This window comes from Zeugodacus cucurbitae, chromosome Y, assembly GCF_028554725.1.
Source record: "Zeugodacus cucurbitae isolate PBARC_wt_2022May chromosome Y, idZeuCucr1.2, whole genome shotgun sequence".
Classification (NCBI taxonomy): Eukaryota; Metazoa; Arthropoda; class Insecta; order Diptera; family Tephritidae; genus Zeugodacus; species Zeugodacus cucurbitae.
The window spans coordinates 5,704,713-5,731,420 of record NC_071673.1 but is presented as its reverse complement, the minus strand read 5'-3'; the positions used below and the strand labels follow the sequence as shown (position 1 = coordinate 5,731,420).

Below are 26,708 nucleotides of genomic sequence, written 5' to 3'. Positions count from 1 at the left end.
ATAAAAATAATATGGATGTAAATCATCGTCTTATAGAGGGTGTGCGTCAGTGACCTTTGCTTTACAAAAATAATGCGTCCTTATCGGATCGTAGATGTCGTTGGCAGCAAATTGCTCAACAAATGAAAATGCAAGGTACGTCCATATTGCTCCAGATTCGGTTAAACACAATTATTCGATAACTGAACTTTTATAGAGGCCCTTTTTTTCAAAGAACAATTCCTCCATGCTCGTTATAGCACGCAAATATTTACACATTTGTTTCCAAATATTGCTAAAAACCAAACAAACACAAATATTTAATTGCAATATTTAATTGCAATTAATTGCAATTATTTTTTTATATCTTGCAATTAATCAAATGATTATTTAATCGATTAAAAAAAAATTTTTGCCATCCCTACTCGTGAATAACAGATTTGCGATAATTTATACAATGCCACCGTGTCAAGAAGACCTTGCGGCAGAATAGTTGTCAAATTGCCTTTCAAGGATAATCCGACGTGTTTGGGCGAGTCATATACTACGGCATTGCGACGATTCAATGCACGTCGAACGTCGATTAGCCAAACCACCACACTACGAGAGCCTGGGTCATATGAGCATTGTGAAGAATCCAAATCTCAACGAACCACATTATTTTATACCACATCATTGCGTGCTTAAACCAACAAGTACAACAACAAAGCTTCGAGTTGTATTTGACGCCTCCTGTCGAACTACATCCCAAAAATCACTGAACGATATGCAGATGGTTGGCCCTACAATACAATGCGAACTTTCTATTCATCAGCTTCGTTTCCGATTCAATAGGTTTGCACTCACTGCGGACATAGTCAAGATGTATCAACAAGTATTAATGCACGAAGATGATCGAAAGTTCCAGTACATACTGTGGAGGAGTTCACCGACTGAATACATTTTCACCTACCAACTAAATACTGTAACGTATGGAATGTCTGTTGCACCATATCTTGCTATACGGAGTTTGATGTACCTAGCTGAGCAGCATTCAGAACATTACCCAATTGGCGTAAAGATCGTGAAATCATCATTTTACATAGACGACTTACTAACAAACAAAGTGGCATTTCAATCACCATCGATTCAGAGAAGACGACTCTGTAAAGGATCTAAACGTAGATTCATCTATCACCAATGCACTTGGACTAAAATGGAACCAAAATCTTGATTGTTTTATTTTTTCATTTGAAGCAAAACTAGGACTCTCTAGTCGTCTTACAAAGCGTTCCATTCTCTCTATTGCATCGTCACTTTACGATCCACTTATTATTTTGGTTCCCTTTATTATAACTTCAAAAATCTTGTTGCAAGAAATATGGCTACTAAAGTTGGATTGGGATGAATCAGTGCCACAGAACATTGAATCGGCTCTTTCTTTAATTAAGGTGCCGCGGTCTTGTTTTTCGACAAATATGGAGTCTCTTCAGATATATGGATTCTGTGACGCATCGATTCGTGCATATGGCTGTGCAATATATACTCTTGTTATCAACAAATTTGACACTACTACTATTCGCTTACTCACTGCTAAGCCCAGAGTTGCACCCATCCAAAAACAATCATTACCAAAATTAGAACTTTGTGGCGCTCTTCTCCTCGCTTTTTTATTAGCAAAAATCAAACCAACAATTTCTCATAAATCTTTTAATATTTTTCTTTGGACAAATAGTCACAAATAGTCTTACATTGGATGAAGATGCATTCTGCAACACTATCGACTTTTGTTGGCAATCGAATTTCGGAAATTCAGGATTTAACCAAAGGTGCCCATTGGAGACATGCACCAACTCATTGTAACCCGGCGGATGTTGCGTCTAGAGGATGTACTGTAAAGGAACTTGTCAATTCAATATCGTACACAGGACTAAGATTTCTATACGAAAACCCAGACAAATGACCAAACGACAGCTGCAATGATAACGACATGGAAGTTGTCGAAAGGGAGAAACGAAAATCAGCATTCAATTCAATCGTTAGCACCAATTACATTTTGGAGATCGTGAATCAGCGGAGTAAAGGATTTCAAATACTCAAAGTTGGAGGTCGATTAGAATCAGCGGATATTCCAAAGGAAAGGAAACACCCAATGCTGTTGCCAAGCAAATGCGAATTCGCTGCGTTTTGTTCACATAACGGTTGTTTGTAACAACCAAAACTAAACGAGTTAGATATAGGGTTATATATACCAAAGTGATCAGGGTGAAGAGTGGAGTTCAAATCCGAATGTCCGTCCGTCCGTCTGTGCAAGCTGTAACTTGAGTAAAAATTAAGATATCTTGATGAAACTTGGCACACTTATTTCTTGGCACCATAGGAAGGTTGCTTTAGAAAATGAACAAAATCGGACCACTGCCACGCCCACAAAATGGCGAAAACCGAAAACACATAAAGTGCCATAACTAAGCCATAAATAAAGCTACGGAAATAAAAGTTGGTATGAAGGATCGCACTATTAACGGGCATATTTGGATGTATTTTTTTTGGGCAAGTGGGCGTGGCCCCGCCCCCTACTAACTAGTAGTAGTTTCCTTACATCCCAATGATATGTTGTGAAAATAGGCCAAATCGCTTCCCAACCACGCCTACTTCCTATATACCAGAACTTTGAAAACTATCTGAATCGTTTACTTTACAATATATAAAGTAAGTACTAGTGAAGATATCGATGCAGAACTTTGCACACATACTATGTTAATAGTGTGGCAGCCCCATTTTAAAAATCGCCGAAATCGGACCATAGGTCTTTAAGGCCCCATATATCGAACACGAGGACCTCGGTGCTTCTAACCTAATATTATGGTTTCCAACTTCCAATGGACTTTATACAATATATATGACGAATATGTGGGTCAAATTGTGTATTATGTAATATAAATAAAGTTAAATAAATAAATTGCGAGAGTATAAAATGTTCGGTTACACCCGAACTTAGCTCTTCCTTACTTGTTCTATTTCTATTTCTTCTCATTTTCCTAATATTCAAGGTTAAGCAGAAGTTAAGAAGTCATTCACCTCAATGCAGTTAATAATTGTATTTGCATTGTGTTTGATTGCATTTGCTTTGTACACTTATGCTAACGCTATGTTTCGCTCATACAATTATGCGTATGTTTGTTTGTCCACATTTGTTAGTCCTATTTAACATGTACTAAGCTTAATATGTAATTAGCCTATTGCAATGCTACATTCCCATTTTACATTTCTCCTTTGATAACTAAATCATAGCAATAGCGTTAAGTAGGTATTTAGTACATTAACCTTTACGAACTTTTAAAAGTACATGACATATTTATGTATATATGAATTAATACAAAGCCGGATTATGTATTAGCGGTATTGAAATATTGTTCAGAATAGGGGAAAGAATTTTGCAATAAAGTCAGTCTAATAGCTGACCACCTTACAGTGTCATTACTCGCCCCTTTATTTCTTCGTCGCTACAACTTCGCTTGTGCGTTTCACTTTTTCCAAATTTACGCGGTTATAAAAAAGCTTATAGCCCTACAATACTTTTAACATCTGGAAATGTTTGTAATAGTTCTAAAACTTTTTCTTCTAAATTTGATTCATCCTCTATATATTTGACTATTAGAAATTTTGAATATGAATTAATACACGTAAGAAATTTAAGTTTTTGTGCGAAAAAGATATCTATATGAAGTTGTTCTCCCTCTTTTTCTGGTATTGGTGCTTCCCCTATTGGGATTAATTTCGGATGCCTTTCGTATTTATTATTATTACATATGTTACAATTTTTCGCATATTACTTAAACTGTTTTATCATTAAAGGCCAACAATACTGCTGCCTAATTTGTGCTAAATTTTCCCTATAGTTTCTATGTGCTCTGTTGGGTGTTTGCGCAATTATCGTTCCCTGATCTTCTTTATTGCTTATATCATTAGGGAATAGTTTAGTATATAGAAATTTTACTGTGGAAAATGTATCCTTCAAAATATTTTTTATAGCATATAGCACCTCAGGTGTGCAAAATATTCCTCTAACTACTTTTGGGCTCACATATTCTTTTAGAATATCAATTATGTTTTCTGGTCTATCATACTCAATTAGAAATCGTTTATTATTAAAAGTGGAAATCGTCTCTAAGACAGTAATTCTTGCTCTATTATCAATTACTATCTGTTGCTTAAAGTGATTCAAAGGTTTTTTTGTTTCAAGAATTTGATACTCATCGCTACTTTCTGCAGTGTTGGGTTTCTATTAGTGAATCACCTCAGTCGCTCGACTCACACGAACTATTTAAATTATTTAAGACTTGTCTTGATAGTGCATCAGCAACTACATTTCTTATCCCTGGTTTATAAATTATTTTTGGAGAAAACTCCTCAATAAAAGCTCTCCATCTTTTCATTTTAACATTAGGATTTTTTTCGGACATTTCAAATGCTAGTGGTTGATGATCCTTGAGAATTTCTAAATCTTTTACTGCATAAAGGTAATGGCGTAATGCTTTTAATGCCCAAACTATGGCGAATAATTCTTTCTCGTTTGTGTCATAATTTTCTTCGGTAGATAAGACTGCCCCTACAGCAACATCGGATGCATCAGTAGTTAAAATTAATTTTTTCTCGAAATTTGGTTGAACTAATTCAATTTGTTCTTGCAACGCTCTCTTTAAGGTTTCACAGGCTGCTATGCCTTCTTGTTCAAGATTAATAATTGTTTTCTTAGACATATACTGCGAAATTTGACCATTTTCTCCCTTGAAGTGTTTTGTTAATGGTTTAGCAATTGTTGCATAATTCTCTATAAAAATCCTATAGTATCCCGTTAATCCTAAAAATGCTCTAAGTTGTCGTAACGTCTTAGTATATGGGTAATTTTTTATTGTTTCTACTTTTTTGGGATCAGTTTTTATAATCTTATGAGATACAGCTAAAAATTCAACTTCGGTTTAGTTTCTGACTGTCATTCAGAGTGGCCATGAACGATTCTTTTACATGTGGCTCAAGAAGCTCACGACTTCCGGTCTTAGACCAAGTATCCTCTGGGTAGCCAACATACATCCGTTTGGAGGCGAGCTAAAGTGAGAAGAGCGAAACCCGCTTATCCGGTTGTGCGTAGGGTTTGGGACCCACCACATAAAAACACCCCCAAATGAAAAGATCAAAACAGACTCGGATGAGAGACGAGAGACCCCAATTTTGATGACGACCACTGCTGTGGGACGGCATATCAAACTCCTTACGTACAGCTGCAACCGAAACCATTGGTTTTCGGAAAAGCCAAAAAAACAGCTGGTATGATGAGGATTGTCATCTCGCAGTGGAGAGAAAACAGACTGCCTACCTCGCAATTTTGCGATCGACCGCAACACGAGCGGGATGGGAAAGATACCGAGAGCTTAAGAGGGAAGCGAGACGCAGTGAGTATGAAGAGCTTGACAAGCTGGCCGACAGGGGTAATGCTCGAAAATTTTACGAAAAGATCCGGCGACTAACTGAAGGTTTCAAGACCGGAGCACAATCCTGTAGGACCCCCAGAGGTGATCTAGTTATTGATGACCAGAGTATACTGAGTTTATGGAGGGAACAATTCTCCAGCCTGCTGAATGGCAGTGAAAGTACAACAACAGGAGATGGCGAACCCGATTCCCCAATCGACGACGATGGAGCAGATGTTCCATTGCCCGACCGTGAAGAAATTCGAATAGCAATTACCCGCTTGAAGAACAATAAGGCGGCGGGGTCCGATGGATTACCGGCCGAGCTATTCAAATATGGCGGCGAAGAGATGATAAGGTGCTTGCATCAGCTTCTTTGCAGAATATGGTCGGAAGAAAGCATGCCTGACGATTGGAATCTCAGTGTACTCTGCCCAAAACACAAAAAGGGAGACCCCACAATTTGCGCCAATTACCGTGGGATAAGCCTCCTCAACATCGCGTATAAGGTTCTGTCGAGCGTATTGTGTGAAAGACTAAAGCCCACCGTCAACAAACTGATTGGACCTTATCAGTGTGGCTTTAGACCTGGAAAATCAACAACAGACCAGATATTCACCATGCGGCAAATTTTGGAGAAGACCCGTGAAAATAGGATCGACACACATCACCTTTTTGTCGATTTTAAAGCTGCTTTCGACAGCACGAAAAGGAGTTGCCTTTATGCCGCAATGACTGAATTTGGTATCCCCGCAAAACTAATACGGCTGTGTAAGCTGAACTTCGAAGTTGTAGATAATTTCGTATACCTGGGAACCAGCATCAACAACACGAACAATGTCAGCCTCGAAATCCAACGCAGAATCACTCTTGCGAACAGGTGCTACTTTGGACTGAGTAGGCAATTGAAAAGTAAAGTCCTCTCTCGACGAACTAAAACCAAACTCTACAAGTCTCTCATATTCCCGTCCTACTTTACGGTGCAGAAGCGTAGACGATGTCAACATTCGATGAGACGGCACTAGGAATTTTCGAGAGAAAGGTTTTGCTGAAGATTTATGGTCCCTTAAACATTGGCAACGGCGAATACCGCAGACGATGGAACGTTGAGCTGTATGTGTTATTCGACGACATAGACATAGTCCAGCGAATAAAAAAACAGCGGCTACGCGGGCTTGGTCATGTTGTTCGAATGGACGAAAGTGCCCCAGCTCTGAAAGTTTTCGATGCAGTACCCGCTGGTGGAAGCCGAGGAAGAGGGAGGGCAATTGGTATAACCAATTTGCGCCAAACTGCCAGAAGGAGGGATATCTTTATTATTTCGTAGTATCATTTCTTATTTCATTTTGGCATGATACATTTTTTTCGATAATTTTGCCAGTATTATCTTTGGTACGTGTCTCAAGATGTTTTTGTCTCAAGGGGATTACTATAATTAAATCATTGAGAAAATTTATTTTCTCTGTTTTATTATCCCCGTAAATCAAGGTTCTGTTTGGGATATCAATAGTGGCTCCGATTTGATTTAAGAAATTAATTCCAATTATAATATCTCTTTCTAAATTGTCAATTTCATAAAAACGTTCCGGTATACCCAACTTATTGATATTATGAAAATGTTTTATTATAGTGGAACTATGAATGGTTCTTACTCTCTTCTTAATTACTAAAATGTTTTTATTATGATAAATTCCAGACCGTATATATGAGCTGGTTGCCCCCGTATCTATAAGAATTCTAAAGATTTGCCCCGTTTTGTATCGGTTTTAATAACATAAGGAAAATCTGAGTTTATCCTAAAAAATGGTTCTCACCAATATTATTTATTCGTTGAATTTTTGGCTCAGGATGTATGCTTATTTCTGCACTTTCAATTAACCTCTTTGGTATATTGATTGGTCGATAATTGGCCTGCCAATTATACCAGTTACTTCTAACATCTGGTTGGTTTATTTGCATAGCACTGGGCCTATTTGTTAATTGGATTGATTGATCTACTTCCATTGGTTCTGTATGATTGGAATATATCTGGTATAAATTATTTTGGTTGAAATTCTTTTGAGGGTACCTTAAATTATTCTGAAAATGCGGATATTTTCGATTAGCTTGAGGCTGGTTTCGTGAACCAATTTCATGGTTGTTTTTAGTAAATTGCAAAGCAAATTGGGATCGCAATTGGATTGAAAGGAGTTCTTGTGCTTTTGCAAGAGCATTTGGCAAATCGGTAGGCGTTAACTTAAATAAAATTTGGCTTAAAGGAAGGTTTAAATTAAACCTGTTATAAATGTTCTAAGCGCGGTTTCGCTATTCTTAATATTTAATTCTCTTGTTTTTTCGGAATTTGTTCCGTGCGTCATTATGGTTTTATTAATTAACTAGCTGACCCAGCGGAGAAGTTTCTTCCGACTTAGAGGCAATAAATGAGGAGATTTTATTGAGTTAATTTTTGTATTAGAATAAGTTATTAATTTTTCAGCATGGATTTGCACTCTCCAGTCAAGGCCCTTGTGATAGACGGCATTTTTCGTTTTATAATCGACTTTCAAGGATTGTCCAGTCATTTGTTAATATTTATAGCGAATGCAAGACGAATCGGAAATTGAAATTTAAACTCAAACGTCATATCCGTAGGGATCATCGAGATGATGAGATCTTCTTCCTTTTTACCATCAAATGCGTTTCGGTGCACAGTTTATGTTTCCAATTATGATTACCACGGAGCCAATCTTTAATCGTAAATTGTACGGCGGCAAGCCAAGCACATCCAAGGGGTTTAAAAATTCAATTGAATAGTTGGTGGCTTCATCTTCATTTATTAAATAGATAGATTTGAATGAATGAAGTGGACCAATGATCCAATTCTGAATTTTGTAGTTTAAGTCATCTATGTCTTTATTTTTAGCCGCCCACCGGGAATACCGTGTTGATGAGATTGTTGTTCGATAATACAAAGTTACAGAAATCCGAAATCCAGTCGATTCTTGAAAACGTACTTGACAATTACCAATATTCAGCAATTGCTCAGAGTTATCTTCAACAGATATATATTTTAGTAACACAACTCTCATGTCTGTTTTCATTGTCATTGTGTAGATCTTTTACTGTTCGGTTAAGTGCTTCTAAAGCAGTTTTATGCATTATTGTGCATTCGTCCTATATGATAACTTTTGATGCCTTTAAAACTTGGGCCATCACGGACTGTTTTGTAATATTACATGTTGATTCTTCAATAGTTTGAAGATTTAACTATAATTATAGTCTTGAATGAGCCGTACGTCATCTTTCTAACAATGTGCCTGCTATTCACACGTGAACAATGGCTAAAACTATTGGCATGAGGAATTCTTTTCAGAACTGTCCCTGGTATATGCAGGATATAGAAACTACCATTTCCTTCATAAATTAGTGTATCAAAAACTTCTTTTTGTTGGGTATTCAGCAGGGGTCATTTGAACTATTTAATCTAATTTCTGGAGATTACATTCCCGTTCCCGTTTATGTTATATCCTATCTCATGTTATATAAATGTTACGTTGCCCGAAGAGCGAAGAGAATAACCGTAAATAAATTTACTCAATAAAACGATTTGTAACTTAACTATCACACGGTTATATAAAGTGTTAAATTCAAAATTTCAAATCTTCAAATATTCAACCATAGACAACATTATTTTTTTTTGTCAGTTAAATTTTGTTTGTTTTTTTTTCAATATTATCATATAAAATGAAAATGTTTTGACTGAAATTTTTTCGTTTGGCTATCAGTTTTTTTCTTGTTTTCATTATTATGAAAAGAAAGCCTACTGAGATGCTTTGAAAAATAAATTTGTGTTTTATATGGAATGTACCACAATTGATTCACGTTTTTGTCACAAAAAATGTATAAAATGTATCCTATGTTCTGCCCCCGGTGCTAAGCTACCTCCAAACCAAATTTAAGCCAAATCGGTTCAGCCGTTCTTCGGTTATAAAGACTTGCACTAACACGACTTTCTTTTATATATATAGACTAGCAGACCCGCCCACACGTGGCTAAGGTATGCATTAAATTAGTATTCCATTCACTTTTATTTTCTATAATTTGCAGTAAGATTGCTCAACTGGTCAGTGAGATATACTTGATTAAATGAAGACACCCTTTTTGGTCGAATAACGGTAAATTGCAAATATCTCAAAAACGTATGTATAAAAAAAATTATTCGATTTTCGAAATCAGCGAGCGATTCCACATACAAATTGGATAGTGGCATTCATGGAACATTTTTGCTGTAAACCAGTGATATCAGCGAGATTGTAGAGCACGGAAAAAAGCTAAGCGAGAATTAGCAAAGGTCGCACCATCCCGGCAAAGAAACGAGAGTACAACCGAGGTTACAGAGCAAAACACCAATAATTCCGGCACCGAAAACGTGAGAAATAATCCACAAATTCCTTATGCTCACTTTCAACAACATAAAAAAGCACATGAGTTTGTAATGGCAAAATTTACGAATAATAGTTTTGGATTTGCTTGCTCGATATGTGATCGCCTGTGATTCTGGCACGATTTAACCGCACTTCCTGAGAATATTGATCAGGAAGCACTTTACAGAATTCTACCGGATGTTCCAAGTGAAAATATTAAACCATGTCCAGCGTGTCTGCAATCATCAATGATTGGTGGACCTTCTACCTGCATTGATCCATCAACGATTGCTGGACCTTCTACGTGTGTTGATCCATCAACGTTTTTGTTATGTGATGGAAAGTTTCTTTTGAATATTTCAATTGTCCGTAATAGATGCACCTTGTGCATTAAACTTGTGCTCTTGAAACTAATATCAATTGTAAATATTATAGATATCAATCCGTCAGAACCCAGAAATGATAATTGATTTGGACTTTGGTTTATAAAATGTACATAATAAATTTATAAAATGTGAATTTAAGAAAGTGTCTCTCGCTAGTTTTCTTTCATACAAAATGATATGCATTTCTTGGAATATCACTAAGAAGTATAACTTCATCCGCGCGTAGGGACTCCACGCACTATTTTTTTATACTCTCGCAACCTGTTGCACAGAGTATAATAGTTTTGTTCACATAACGGTTGTTTGTGTCACCAAGAATTATAAGAGTTAGATATGGGGTTATATATACATAAATGATTAGGATGACGAGTGGATTTGAAGGTTTTCTGCAGTCATTTATTTTAGCCAATTCCTTATACAGTCCAAAAATAAAAGAAATCGGATAATAACCACGCCCAACTCCCATACAAAGGTTAGGTTGAAAATTACTAAAAGTGCGTTAAATCACTCACTCACAACGTCAGAAACACCAAATTTTACATAAGAAATGGCAGAAGGAAGCTGCACTGAGATTTTTTTAGAAAATGGAAAATGGGTGTGGCGTCGCCCACTTATGGGTCAAAAACCATATCTCAAGAACTATTCGACCGATTTCAATGAAATCGGTATATAACACTTTCTTGACATCCTGATGACACGGCTGGAATATGGGCGAAATCGGTTCACAACTACGTCTACTTCCCATATAACTCAATTTTGAATTCTTTTGATTCGTTCACTTTATAATACATATGTATATACATTAGGAACAAATGAAGATAGCGGAATAAAACATTACACAAATACTGTATTTGAACTGTGACATCACTTGTGGAAAAATTGTCAAAATCGAACCATGACTTTTCAAGGCCCCTGATATCGAAGATATCGAACATGAAGAACTCAGTGCCTAAGGGTAATTTTTCACCGAAAATATAGGTAAATCCCTCAGATATTTTTATGTAATTTATTCCCTCTGAATTTTTTTCTTATAACAATTTCTCTCTGTACCTGAAATGGTAAAAATTGGGTCATAACTTCCCCCGGATCCCATATACCTAATTATAAGCAATATTAAATTAAGTGAGCGTATAGTCTTCGATACATTGTATCTTGGTGGTGAAAACGAGTGAAATCGGTTTAGGAATTACCTCAGTCCTCATATACTATTTATGATGATTTTCGTTATTCTATTGAACTTTTTACCGAATATATCGGTCGAATTGTGTTATCTTTATAAAATTACATCAATAAATTGCGAGAGTATAAAATGTTCGGTTACACCGAACTTAGCCCTTCCTTACTTGTTTTCAATTGTTTCTTTCACTATTAAATTTATTTTCCTTTATTACCTACAATTTCTGTTTATTAAATATTTATTGTTTTGATCCTTTCTGGGAAAGGATACTCTTTTATTCTGGAGGGTCTGGGGTTCAGAATCGCAGAATTGAGTTTATATTATAAACCGGAGGGTCCCCCTTGCGGTGGTGAATCGCGGTTTCAAAATGTTTTGTTATGCGGCTGGGAGAGCCTTGGATTATTTTTTGATTTTTATAAAGCTTAAATACTAGTTGTTTGTTGTACTTTTTATATATTTAATGTATCAATAATATAATAATTAATATTGTTTTCTTTGTCTTATGTACGGTCACTTGTGAGTTTCATGGTTGTTATTAATACAATACTCCCATTACAAGAGCTTTTCGTAAGTAATACAAAAGGAATTAATATACATATATAATAATTACTACTAACTTGTTGTCGTTGAAGCTGTTGTTATTGCTCTGCTTCTGGGGAAGTTTTTCTTGTTGAAGTTGTTGTTATTGCTGTGCCTTTGGGGGTTAGAGCTGCTCCTTCAATTGCCAACTGATTTCTATGAGTTGACTTTATACCTTGCGCACTTTAAAAATATGCATATTGCCAAATGCTGCAAGCCGTTCTAGATGAACCACCTTCATTTTATTGCTAGGTCTACCAATTGTTTGTATGCGATACACTACATCATTTATCCGTTTAACAATCTGTTATGGTCCTTCCCACATTTCGTGGATTAGAGCTGATTCGAAATTCCTTCCTTGGTCAGAATGTAATTCTATTTGAACACCATATCTTGTTACCCAATTATTGATGAATACATTCGCTACTGTTTCAGCTTCTTGATTAGAAATTGGGTATACTTCTGACCATTTGCTGAAGTAATCCATAACTACCAAAACATATTTGTTTCCTAGTTTACTGGTGGGAAACGGACCGGCTACATCCATGGCAATTCGTTCAAATGGGGCACCCGAATTGTACTGCTTCATCTGGCCGTGACTCCTGGATTTCGGCCCTATTGCTGTAATGCACTCAGCGCAATTAGCAATCCACTCCGTGACTGATTGCCGACAACCAACCCAATAAAATGTTTGCTTTAGTTTTTCCAAGGTTTTTGTGATTCCCATGTGCCCTCCACTTGGACCGTTATACCTCTCCTTGAGAACATCAGGAATTCTTACTTTCGGAACGATTATAAGAGTTCGGGAACTTTGTCCATCTTCGCTTTCCCATACTCGATGCAAGCAGCCAGATACCAACTTTAAACTGTTCCACTGTGCCCAATATGCCTTTGTAACTGGACTCTCTGCAGCTATTTCTTCTCTCGTTGGACGCTTGTTCAGCTCCACTCCATGCATTACCAGTTCCAAATCTGGATCTTCTAGCTGACATTTTCGTAAATCCTTTTGATCCAGGCTTCTGTCGAAGTTATTGACATTATTCGGACATCTATAATATCTTCCTTGTCCTCAGCTCTTGAACAATGTCTACATTCTAAATTACAAGGACGACGGGACCTCGCATCCGCATTCCCATGATTACTACTATTGCGATGTTTTATAGAGAAGTCATAACTTTGGAGTCTCTCAATCCACTGTGCCAACTGTTCTTCTGGATTCTTGAATTGCAGAAGCCATTTTAATGCTGCGTGATATGTCCTTACTCGAAATCGCTGTCCGTAAAGGTACTTATGGAAAAGTTTGATGCACTTAACCAATGCAGTAATTCTCTTCGCGTTACACAATAATTCTTCTCTGGCTTACTTAACGTCTGGCTGTAATACGCGACCACTTTCTCATTCCCGTCAATCACTTGTGATAGAACGCCTCCTATTGCATAACCACTAGCATCCGTGTCCAAGACGAACGTTGAGCCTGGAACTGGATATGCTAACATTGGAGGTAATTCCTGAACCGATTTCATTCACTTTCACCAGCAAGGTGCATTATATCCAAGACTATACGCTCACTTAATTTTACTAAGATATATCACATATTAACCAATACATATATGCGTATTCTTGAAAAATCTTTAATTAGGTATATGGGAGCTAGGAGATGTTCTTCTTCTTCTTGACTGGCGTAGACACCGCTTACGCGGTTATAGCCGAGTCCACAACAGCGCGTCACGTATCCCTCCTTCTGGCAGTTTGGTGCCAATTGGTTATACCAAGCGAAGCCAGGTCCCACTCCACCTGGTCCTTCCATCGGAGTGAAGGTCTCCCTCTTCCTCGGCTTCCACCAGCGGGTACTGCATCGAATACTTTCAGAGCTGGAGCACTTTCATCCATTCGAACATCGTTCGTTTGCCAATGTTTAAGGGACCATAAATCTTCCGCAAAACCTTTCTCTCGAAAACTCCTAGTGTCGTCTCATCGGATGTTGACATCGTCCATGCTTCTGCACCGTAATGTAGGACGGGAATGATGAGAGACTTGTAGAGTTTAGTTTTTGTTCGTCGAGAGAGGACTTTACTTTTCAATTGCCTACTTAGTCCATAGTAGCACCTGTTGGTAAGAGTGATTCTGCGTTGAATTTCCAGGCTGAGATTGTTATTGTCAACTTCAAAGTTATGACTGTCAACAGTGACGTGGGAGCCAAGACGCGAATGCGCTGACTGTTTGTTTGACGACAGGATTTATTTCGTCTTGTCCTCGTTCACCACCAGACCCATATGCTTCGCTTCCTTATCCTGGAAAAAGCAGAACTAACGCTAGGAGATGTTATGACCCGATTTTAATAATATTTGGAACAGAACACTATTAAAAGAAAACAATTTCCTCTGAATTACATTAAATTATCAGAGAGATTTACCCATATTTTCGGTTAAAATTTACCCTTAGGCGCTGAGTTCAACATGTTCGATATCTGGGGCCTTGAAAAGTTATAGTCCGTTTTCGACAATTTTTTCCCAAATGAAACCAGAGATGATATACACTATTTGTGTAAAGTTTTATTCCGCTATTTTCATTGTTTCCTTATGTATATATTATAAAGTGAAGGAATAAAATGGAATTCAAAATAGAGTTATAATTAAAGTAGTCGTGCTTGTGAAACGATTTTGCACATTTTTTGTCCGTGTTATCAGGGTGTCAAGAAAATATTATATACCGAATTTCATTGAAATCTGTCGAGTAGTTCCTGAGACATGTTTTTGACCCATAAGTGGGCGGAGCCATACCCACTTAAAATTTTGTATATCAATTTGGGAGAAGCCCTTCTGTACCTTCATTATAATGAAATTTAAGGTTTCTGGTGTTTTCCCTTACTAAATTAAAGCATTTTTAGTAATTTTCAACATAAACTTTGTACGAGAGGTGGGCGTGGTTATAATCCGATATCCTCCGTTTTTGGACGTATCAATGAATTTTGGTTTGTAATATTTTCCCCCCTGCTATGTTGTGAAAATAGGCCACATCGGATCAAAACCACGCCTACTTCCTATATATCAGAACTTTGAAGTCCTTCTGAATTGTTTACTTTACAATATATTATCTAAAGTTAGCACTAGCGAACATATCGGAACAGAACTTTGCATAAATACTGCATTTATTGTGTGGCAGCTCCTTTCTAAAAATCGCCGAAATCGGATCATAGGTTTTCAAGTTCGATATATGGGGCATCGAACATGAGGACCTCGCTTCTTCTGACCTAATATTAGGGTTTCCAACTTTAAATGAACTTTATACCATATATATAAAAAATATGCGGGTCAAATTCATTAACATTAAATCAATAAATTGCTAGAGTATAAAATGTTCCGTCACAAGCGATGAAGGAAAAAAAGGAGAGATAAAAAACTGAATTCTTGATAGATTTTGAACAAAACAAAACTAACTTTTGTGGTAAAATTTTCCCATATTCTGACTCGGAAAATATTTGTAATAAAGACGTGTGGAAATTTTTCAAAAGAATAGCTTCATAACTTTTGAAGAAATCGTGTCCACTGACTTCAAAATGCGAGTTCTGAGATAAATCCGTTTAAAGTTTTACATTATTGAAATTTTAATCATATCGATTTCATACTATTGGATAATATTTTAATATTGTACAATTTAATAAGACAAAAAATTTAAAAAGTTTGATCCCCTTAATCGCTTAATTCACCAAATGGTCCAAATAAGCGTGATTCCTGTAATTGAACAAACTGTTCATTTTTTTTTCAATATTTCTTTATTTATTGAATCTGCTTTGTTTAAAGCCTAACAATAAGTATTAAAATCTTAAATCTATTTACAACTAAGGAAGCTCAAGAATGTGTTTGAGCTTTTTGGCAGAACGTTGCTCTTTAGTAGGCAGGTAGATCTATTCTTTTTAAACGAGTTTGATTGGAATGTACCAAGGCATTTGCCAATGGGTTTGGATGTTCACGAAGTTTAGAAATATATTTATTTCTGCTGTCCTCTATTTCCTTCTTTACCATAGGAATATCAAGATCCTTATGGATATTTTCATTACGCATGTACCATGGTGAACCCGTTATTGTTCTAAGCATTTTAGATTGGAATCTCTGAATTATATCAATGTTGGTTGCACAGGTCGTATCCCACAGTTGAATACCATACATCCAAATCGGTTTTATGATTGCATTGTATAACAGGACTTTGTTGTCTAGGCTAAGTTTAGAATTTTTGTTTAGAAGCCAATTTAAATTTGCTGCTCTTAACTTCATGCAAGTTACTTTACTCGCTATATGTTTCCGCCACGTAAGCCTTCGATCCAGGTGAATCCCAAGATAAGTTACTTCATTCGCTTGGGGTACTAATACATTGTTTATTTTAACTGTCCGACATGTTTCTGGTCTTAGAGAAAATGTAACATGCTTGCATTTTTGCTCATTAATTTTTATCCGCCAGTTGGCTAGCCATTCTTTGACACAAGTTAAGTGCTCCTCTAATACTTTTGATGCTCTAATGGGACATTTGTTTCGGCTTACTATGGCTGTGTCATCCGCAAAAGTGGATGTCAATACGTTATTAGCTATTGGAATGTCTGCTGTATATATTATATACAGAGTGGGGCCTAATACACTGCCCTGAGGTACACCGGCCCTTATTGCTCGTTTTTCTGATATAAAATCTGCTACCTTAACTGTAAATTTCCTATTTCTTAAATATGACTCCAATGTTTTATGCAATTCGTAAGGTAAAACGTTTTTGATTTTCCATAAAAGGCCTTCATGCCAGACCTTATCGAACGCCGGAGCTACATCGAGAAAAATAGCTGAACAGTACTCTCTGTGCTCGAATGCTTTCCTGATTTCGTTTGTAATTCTATTCACTTGCTCTACTGTGCCATGTTTAGCACGAAACCCGAATTGATGGGTTGGTAATATAATCGAATATTTTGGAAAGACATGGTAAGAGACTGTTCATTTAAACGGGATTCTTTTAATTGAACAAGTTATTCAATTAAGCGAGTATTTGTTAACTGATTACCCGGTTAATTGAACGAAAATTTTTAATGTTCAATTAAGCGAAAAGTATTTTATTTTTACATTCGGGTCTACTGCTGAAATTAAAATGCATGTTACTCAAACAATATTGCGAAATAATTGCTTTCTGCCTAAAAGATAGATACTTTCGCAAAAAACAAGAGGATGCATACTTAAACTTGCAACCGTTAGAAGCTGGTTTTCCCCAGGGAAGCGTCTTGGGGCCAATGCTTTACTTGTTTTTTACAAGTGATATCCTCACTGACTCAAGTTATGTGACAACGCCATTTGCGGATGACACAGCCCTGTTTATATATAGTCAAATACTAAAGCCAATTTGGGTCTGTGGAGCTCAACTATGGGGTTGCTCATGTCAAAACTGTATTGCCTGCATTCAGCGCTTCCAAAATAAATTACTAATAAGTGTAGTTAACGCTCCTTGGTATATTAGATCTGCTGACATTCACCGTGATCTTGGTGTGAATTCAGCATGTAAATGAAGAGGCATCCAGACTCATCGGTACTACTGAACGAAGAAAACCGACTGAAACGTAAGAGGCCTTCAGACTTAGCAAGGTAACTGTAGCAGCAAACGGATTTTTCTTACATTTAGCTTTTAATTATTGGGCCTAATCATTGAATCCGCAGCGAATTCGATTTCTATACTATACAGATTTTCGATCGAAAATGTGCATGCAATCATTGAATCCGTCGATAAACTGCTTTACCACAAAGTGAGAGCGTACAACTGTTTTATCAACCTTTATCGACAAATGCGACAAATTCGATAAAGTGTCTGTGCTTTTTGTTTTGTTAAAAAAAATTAAAACTGACAATTAACTATTGTGAAATTTCTTCCATAAAAATATTTAATTCGCCTGAGGCTCTTTGAGAAAATTCTTTCGCTATTTCGAGTTTTATATCGCTTTTAAACATCTTTCATTTATTTTTGTTAGTCCGTTTTTGTCTCTAGCCTCTAAAATACCCATTTAAAACATGATTTAGTCCGTCATCAGTAATTATTTAGATAAAAACTTCCAAATTGTTTATTTCTTTTACATTTCCGCAACTCATTCACCAACGGATAGATGGCGACCAAAATTTTCGATTTTGCGGATTCAATGATTTCGTAATTAGCGAATTCTATTAGCCGCGGAAAGCATTTTTTCGAGTCGGTAATTCAATGATTCCGACGTAAAATTTTTCGATCGAATCGAACCATTTTTCGATCGAAACGGATTCAACGATTAGGCCCATTATTTTTAACTTATTAGAAATGAATTGTTGTTAGTAACTAAATTGAAAATAACTGATTCAGCTAGAATAAAGAACATCCGGCCCCGTTGAAAGGACTTTCAAATTGGTAAAACTGCAATTTTGTGGATTGGGCGACGAATGATACCTTTCGAAGTTTGCTCATCAACCATTCTTAGTTTCGGTTAGGTTAAGTGGCTGTGAAACGACGCACCTATGCCTTTGGGAGGCCCACTGTGATACCACTGGGACTGAGAACCCTCACATTATCGAGTCATCTTTGAAACGCCCTGTGGTCTTGATAAAGTGAAAAAATTCACACAATTTGAAATGAGCAACTTCGCCCACATCATCGAGAAAACCGCGTCCATTAGTTGCGATTCTTTTCTTATATAGAGCCTTACATCCACATAGATAGGTGTGTTATCGTTTCTTCTTCTTCTTCTTCTTGGCAGCTTCTGCAATAATCATTGAAAGGTATCCCCAGTCTGCGGGCGTGTCTTCCAATCAGACAGTGTTATCTACTGCATGTTTATCGATTAAATTTCTGCAAGTTTCCCTCATTATTGGCCTTCATCTGCAGTGTGTTTTTGCTCTCTTCTAAGTTTTTTGTACATATCTCGTTAACTACTTGAGCTATGTACTACTACCTTATACAGTCAAAAAATGGAGGAAATCGGATTATAACCACGCCTACCCCCAAAGGTTGAAAACTGCTGAAAATGCTTTAATTCAGTAAGGAAAACACCAGAAACCAAATTCTTTTATAAAATTTTAAGTGGTTGTGGCTCCGCCCACTTATGGGTCAAAAACCATATCTCCGAAACTATTCGACCAATATCAATGAAATTTGGTTTGTAATATCTTCCTTGCATGCCAATGATATGTTGTGAAAATAGGCCAAATCGGTGCACAACCACGCCTACTTACTTTACAATATGTAAAATAAGCATTAGTGAAAATATGGGAACAGAACTTTGCATAAATACTGCATTTAAGTGTGGCAGCCCCTTTATAAACTTCGCCGAAATCGGACCAAAGGTTTTCAAGACACCTATATATCGTATTTAAGGACCGCGGTGCTTCTAACCTAATATTAGGGTTCCAACTTTCGATGGACTTTATACCATATATATGACGAATATGTGGGTCAAATTGTGTATTATATAATATTAATAAAATTAAATAAATAAATTGCGAGAGTATAAAATGTTCGTAACATTTTTTCCTGCGCAGTTTTTAATGTGTCTCTCACTTGTTACTGAGTGTATTGCATTATATATTGGTTGAGCCGCTAATAATGGCTTCAAAATAACTAATTAAACTATATTCCTGTTTTAAATATCTTGAAATCTCTATTAATGTCGAATAAACCCTTTATATTTGTTCATTACTAGTATTGTGGCGTGGTATGCAGTAATTAATTTGTATATTTAATCGTTCCATTAAGGAATTTAATTGCATTGGACTTAAACATAATTCATTGTCAATAACTATACTTTTTATACTCTTGCAACATGTTGCACAGAGGTGGATTATAGTTTTGTCACATAACGTTTGTTTGTGTCACACAGAAATAAAAGAGTTAGATACGGGGTTATATATATATAAATGATCAGCATGTCGAGTGGAGTTGAAATCCGGATGTCTGTCCGTTCGTCTGTCCGTGCAAGCGATAACTTGAGTAAAAATTGAGATTGCTTTCGAAGATGGGCAAATTTGGGCTCCCACAAAATGGCGAAAACCGAAAACCTATAAAGTGTCATAACTAAGCCATAAATAAAGTTATAAAAGTAAAATTTGGTATAGAAGATCACATTAGGGATGTGCAAATCTGGGTGTAATTTTTTTGGGGAAGTGGGCGCAACTCCGCTTTCTAAATTGTTTTTTGTATATATCTCGCAAACCAATAAAGCTATAATAAACAAACTTTTTGCAGTCATTTATTTTAGCTACTTCTTAATACAGTCCAAAAAGAAATCGGATAATAACCACGCCCACCTCCCATACAAAGGTTAGGTTGAAAATTACTAAAAGTGAGTCAACTAGGGATGACAACGATTAATCATTCGATTAATTTAATCGATTATTTTCCTTAAATTTACGATTTAATTGCATCGAAACACAAATTGGTGGTAATTTAGAGCAATCGGTATTACATTTTAAATATCTTCTAATTATATATAAGGAGCACGTCATACGAATTTAAGGACTTTTAACCCCTCCCCCCTCCTTTACACAAGTTGTCACATTTTGAACTGGCCCCTCATTTACGTGACGTCACCCATTTTCCACTTTTATGGATTTACCATAAAATAAAAAAAAACAAGTAAGGAAGGGCTAAGTTCGGGTGTAACCGAACATTTTATACTCTCGCAATTTATTTATTTAACTTTATTTATATTATATAATACACAATTTGACCCACATATTCGTCATATATATTGTATAAAGTCCATTGAAAGTTGAAAACCCTAATATTAGGTTATAAGCACCGAGGTCCTCGTGTTCGATATATGGGGCTTTAAAAACCTATGGTCCGATTTCGGCGATTTTTAGAATGGGGCTGCCACACTATAAACATAGTATTTGTGCAAAGTTCTGCACCGATATCTTCACTAGTGCTTACTTTATATATTGTAAAGTAAATGATTCAGATTATCTTCAAAGTTCTGGTATATAGGAAGTAGGCGTGGATGTGAAGCGATTTGGCCTATTTTCACAACATATCATTGGGATGTAAGGAAACTATTACAAACCAAGTTTCATTGAAATCGGTTGAGTAGTTCCTGAGATATGGTTTTTGAGCCATAAGTGGGCAACGTCACGCCCATTTTCCATTTTGAAAAAAATCTGAGTGCAGCTTTAATCTGCCATTTCTTATGTGAAATTTAGTGTTTCTGACGTTTTTCGTTAATGAGTTAACCCACTTTTAGTAATTTTCAACCTAACTTTTGTATGGGAGGTGGGCGTGGTTATGATCCGATTTCTTTCATTTTTCGACTGCGTTAGGAAGTGGCTAAAAAACGACTGCAGAAAGTTTGGTTTATATAGCTCTATTGGTTTGCGAGATATGTACAGATAACCGATTTGGGGGCGGGGCCACGCCCACTTCCCCAAAAAAATTACATCCAAATATGCCCCTTCATAGTGCGATCCTTCATACCAAATTTTATTTCCACAGCTTTATTTATGGCTTAGTTATGGCACTTTATGTGTTATCGGTTTTCGCCATTTTGTGGGCGTGGCAGTGGTCCGATTTTGCTCATTTTCGAAAGCAACCTTCCTATGGTGCCAAGAAATAAGTGTGCCAAGTTTCATCAAGATATCTTAATTTTTACTCAAGTTACAGCTTGCACAGACGGACGGACGGACGGACGGACGGACAGACAGACATTCGGATTTGAAATCCACTCTTCACCCTGATCACTTTGGTATATATAACCCTATATCTAACTCGTTTAGTTTTGGGTGTTACAAACAACCGTTATGTGAACAAAACCATAATACTCTCTTTAGCAACATTTGTTGCGAGAGTATAAAAACAGGTTATTCTATTGATTCTTATATTTATTGTATAATCTTTAATAAAATCAACATTTAGTTAAATATCAAAGTACAGAGACAACGGATGAGTAGTCAAGAAATAATATATACTTAATTATGCTAATTAAAAATACAAAACCTAATAATCTTGTGTCCATGGACTTTTGACCCACTCCTTTATATCATATGTTATTGGTAAATCAGGCACTTCATTTTCGTTCTGAATTTGGATGTCAGGAACATCTTTCGCATCAACTTCTTCTTCTTCCATCCATAAAGCATCTTCAGAATCTCTCGGGCACGTCTAGCCGCAATTCTTTGATGACGAATTTTCGCGATAGGTAACAGCTCTTGTTTTTTATGTCATTGTTTGTGTTGATTGTTGGCTTTATATGAAGAAAAATATAGGCCACATATGCTACACGATCTTTTAAATAAGTATGACTCGACACTAGGGCAATAACTATCATATGGAACTTGTTTAGATGGGATGATGCTTGGAGATTTAATAATATCTGTAATAATAATGGAGCAAACTTAGCGTCGTTGTCATCACTCCCTGTGACTCCATAACCTTCTGATGTCTGTTTAATTAACACAGGTGGTGGGAAAAATCCTTTTTTTAATAATTTCCAAAGACTAGAACGTCTTACACCGCAACATGCAATAGTTTCACATTTAACTATTTGTAAAAAATATTGTGACTCACGTACATGTTTAGCATACCAAGTTGTATTATTTTTCAAAATCAAGGCCTGTTCAATATATATGTCCAATAACAGTTGGTGCAACATATTCAGCAACGACTGGACAATTATCAATGACTAACTTGCTCCAAATCTCAGCCAACACCTTGCCCGCACTTTCGAAGTTTCGTTTTTCTAGATCTAAGTCAGTAGTTCGATTAATTGAATCAAGATGTAACCCAAAAGCATAATAAGGGTATTCGTTTAAACGTGTAAAAGCCCCGTAAACCTCTTAAACCGTGTATATTTACGAATGCGTAAAAATCTGGCAGCAACTTATATGGAAATTCATTTAAACACATTACGCACCAATGTCAGTGTGTAAAGAACACTTGTAAATTTACGATATTGCAAAAGCAACCCTACCAAACGACCAGCTGATGAATATTATTGTGAAAATTAAAATGGAAAAGGTAAGAATGAAACTCGGAACATAAATTTTATTTAATTGTTGCAATTGTTTTATATTTCAGGATAAAAAGTTAAAGCAAAAGCGTCTACGGCTGAAACCGTCCCATCGCTGGACAGAGTCGCAGTCCCTGCAGCTGTTGCAAGCAGTATCCGACGCAATTAAAGATAGTCCAGAATCTTTTGAGGTAAGGGTTTTAGAAAAGTGAAAATGTTTAGGTACATATGTTTGTTTTAACACGAATTTACGCATATCTTCCAGAAACCGACCTCCCAAAGGTTTTACGAAAAATTGCAGCAAAATACACCGGCACTTCAATCTGTCGTTTGCGTAGCTATGAAAAGCAAAATGAGGTATCTCAAAGCGTTGTACGTTGCCGCGGCAGCCTGGAAAAACAAAACTGGGTCTGGACTACTCGCTAATGGTGACGAGTCAAGCGTATCAGCGCATGTCAACAAAATTTGTCCCAACTTTGACTTACTGGAAGTTATCTTCGGGCAACGCAAAAATGTAAATCCCGGAGTAATTTTTGAAAGCACTGACAGCATTGAAGTACTGGCTGATTCCCCTTGTGCTGATAGTTCGTTAAACGATACCATCGATTCCTACGACTTGTGTGCGCTCGATTGTGAGGATTTAGTTGACCCAATATTACCTATAAGTATAAGTAGCGATTGCAGTGCCGCCGCCGCGGCAACTTCTACACCACAAAGTTCGTTGGACTTTAGAAGTTCAACAAAAAAACCAAAAAGAAAGAGTGAAGCCCCGTTCAATAAATTGATTTTTATTCAGGAGAAAAGGTTGGAATTAGAAGTTAAGAAAATAGAATTAGAAAAAGAAAAAGAAAAGAATGAGGTCGAGTTGAAAAGAATTGAACTGAATAATCAATTAGAAATGAAAAGAATTGAAACTGAATCAGAAAAAGAAACCAAACTGGAAATTGAAAAACTGAAACTTGCTAGTGAAGAACGCATTAAAATGTTTGAAATAGAGTTAAAGTTAAAATCAAAATAAATGTGAAACTTTAAGAGATTTCACATGGTACTTTTTTCGCAAATTTAAAAGATCTCATAGCAAAATACATGTATATTTGAATGTAACTAAATGTTAATAGGCACAGAAGCACTTTTTATTTTTCTGTAAATAAAAGCATATATTAATGGATTTTAAAGATATGTAAACATGAGTTTCAATACTTTATTTTTAAGTTTCCATTAGTGATAACAATGAAAGGCGCTTAGATGCACCTTCAACTGTTGGTAAGTTTTGATCCCCAGGCTCGTCGACTTCACTGTTTTCACTAATGCTTTCTTCGTCAACATCAAAACCACCGTCGTTTTCTTTTAATATAATATTGTGCAATATCGCACAAACTAATATCCACCGGCATGCAAACTTTACCGAATTATCACTCTTTATTTGAATTTTGAGTTCTTTCAAGCTATTAAAACGTTCTTTCAATAAACCAAAGCAATGCTCAATTCTTATTCGGTACTGGCTGAACGTTCTGTTGAACAGAATTCGTTGATTCAAGGTGCCTTCCGTTGCGTTTATTCTAAAAGGAGTAATAAGGGTCGAAGTTAATTTATATGCACTGTCTGCAGCTAACCACTCTGATCCTGTTAGCATTTCAGTGGCGTTTGTGGATAGCTCGCAATTGTTGTATATCCTAGCGTCGTGAACACTACCGGGATACCCCAATACCATATGACGAATTACTAGTTTGTGGTCACACACACATTGAGCCTTAAGTGAATATATATGCTTGCGAGAAAAATATGCTTCGCAATCTACAGTGGGTTTTTCCGCCAATTTTATCTCCGTTCCATCTACGTAGCCAACACAATGTGGTAGCTCACTGAGTGTTTGAACAACTAAAGCTCTACGCTCTACAGGGTCCGGCCAAAACAGAAACTGAGTTTTCCTTTTAATAATTGCATCAAATACCCTGTTGGTCATGACCTATTGAGAAATTTAAAATACAGCTGAAACACAAATTTTAACCGATACATATGTAAATAGCTCACCTGTATTACTCCACCATCGCTAATACCAAACAAACTAGCAATTTTAGTAATTGTTGCTCCTTCTCCACATGAACCCAGTCGGTACATTACTACAGCCAATTGAATTTGGATAGGAAACTGTTTACATGAACGTGGACCATTGAACACTTCGTCATCCTTTATCAGATCAATGATAAAATCAAATGTGGTTTTGCTGACTCGCACAATTTCTCGAAACCTGTTTTCATCCAAATGCGGTAATACATCTATTAAAAAGTTGGGTGATTTTGGGACAGAATGATGAACAAATGTAGATCCATATCTAAAATATGCAGCAGCTGCCAATGCAAAGCTAAAGTCTTCCATAATTTCATCTTCCTTTTTGCGTTGGATTTCTGAAATCATTTATATATTTATGTATATATGCGCCTTTAAAAAATGTAGCATTGACGCAAAACAATTACCGTCATGTTTTCCAAACAGCTCCAACATTAACAAATCAAATACTAGTGATTTTTCGCAAAGTTGAATAAATTTTGCTTTTTCGCTAACTTTCGGCATTTTAATATTTTGACACCCAAACAGCTGTTTAATACATAAATAAGTGGCATTTACACAAAGAATTTGAAGTGCGTTCATGTAACACACTGCGTATTTGCATAAATTTATGCGATGGGTAACATTACACGTTTAAACGAATACCCTTAATGTTTTAATAGTACACCAGTAAGTGATCGGCGTGGTACAGAGCAGTCAGTCGTCTAGCACACAAGAGCGCAGCAGAGCGGGAAACGATATTGCCCTAAATTTTGAAATGTGATGTCACTTCTGAGTGATAAACTCCCCTCCCCCCTTCAAGGTGTGACGTAATTTATGGATGGCCTCTAAATATAAGTGTACAAATTAGACTCTGCAATCTAGGAGTAAAGACAATGTTTCCCTAACTGATGATGACACTGACACCATGAATAAAATGCCGAGTTGCAGCAGCAAACCAATTAATTAAAGCTCTTTGAGTGAGGTGCCAAGCTTCAGCAGCAAGAAACCGAATGAAAGCAGCATGAGAGAGCTATAGAAAACTTTTCGCTTCATGGCTCAAAGAACCAAAAGCTACAGCATGGAATAGTGGAAATGGTTATCAAGAATAATCCATCTTTTGACTTTGTTGAAGGTATGTATATTGAAATACATTACAAAACAAATTGATAATTAATGACGCTTTTTGTTCATTTATTTTTTAAAAGGTAAAGGCTTTTTAAGTTTCATGAAGCAACATTTTCATCTTTACAAAGTCCCAACAAGAAATACCATCAAGGCTCACATTGTAAAAATGTACGATGAAGAAAAAGAAAAATGTGTAGCGATGCTAAAAACTTTTTCATTTTTGAGTTTAACGACAGATATCTGGACTAATGTAGAAATTAATAGCAGGCTTGGTGTGAACATTCATGGTGTAAAGTTCTCATTGCTGCTTTGAAAGACTTTTCTATTGACGAAAAACAAGTAATGGCTGTAGTGACCGACAATGGTGCTAACATCGTAAAAGCAGTACATGATTCATTTGGCAAAAAACGCCATATTCCTTGTTTTGCACACACCCTCGATTTGGTATGTGAAAACTCACTGAACATCCTGAAGTAAATGCAGTTGTTGTAAAATGCAAAGAAATAATTAAGTGGCTAAAAAGAAGTGTTACAGCTGAAAGTGATCTTCGAAATATGCAAGCTGCTGCCGGAGTAGCTG

General features: G+C 36.4%; 3 protein-coding genes across 11 annotated transcripts in view; 1 reads left to right on the top strand and 2 right to left on the bottom strand.

Moving 5' to 3' along the window:
- The window catches only part of LOC128923552 (protein rtoA-like), a 2,411,103-nt gene that overhangs the window by 463,100 nt on the left and 1,921,295 nt on the right, over nt 1–26,708 (bottom strand). The gene's annotated exons all lie outside the window — the stretch shown is intronic.
- LOC128923557 (uncharacterized) lies at nt 22,747–24,134 on the top strand. The gene is made up of 3 exons (XM_054235833.1): nt 22,747–22,963; nt 23,024–23,146; nt 23,221–24,134. The coding sequence occupies exons 1-3, from the start codon at nt 22,931–22,933 to the stop codon at nt 23,971–23,973; spliced, it is 909 nt and encodes a 302-aa protein (XP_054091808.1). The 5' UTR covers nt 22,747–22,930; the 3' UTR covers nt 23,974–24,134.
- On the bottom strand, nt 24,116–25,673 carry LOC128923551 (putative nuclease HARBI1). Of its 2 annotated transcripts, XM_054235818.1 has the most exons (3): nt 25,430–25,673; nt 24,987–25,360; nt 24,116–24,921 (listed from the first exon to the last, which is right to left on the bottom strand). In XM_054235818.1, exons 1-3 carry the CDS (start codon nt 25,602–25,604, stop codon nt 24,163–24,165), a joined length of 1,308 nt encoding a protein of 435 aa, XP_054091793.1. In that variant the 5' UTR covers nt 25,605–25,673; the 3' UTR covers nt 24,116–24,162. The 2 variants fall into 2 exon arrangements, with proteins under 2 accessions (XP_054091793.1, XP_054091794.1); XM_054235819.1 differs by having other exon boundaries at nt 24,987–25,673.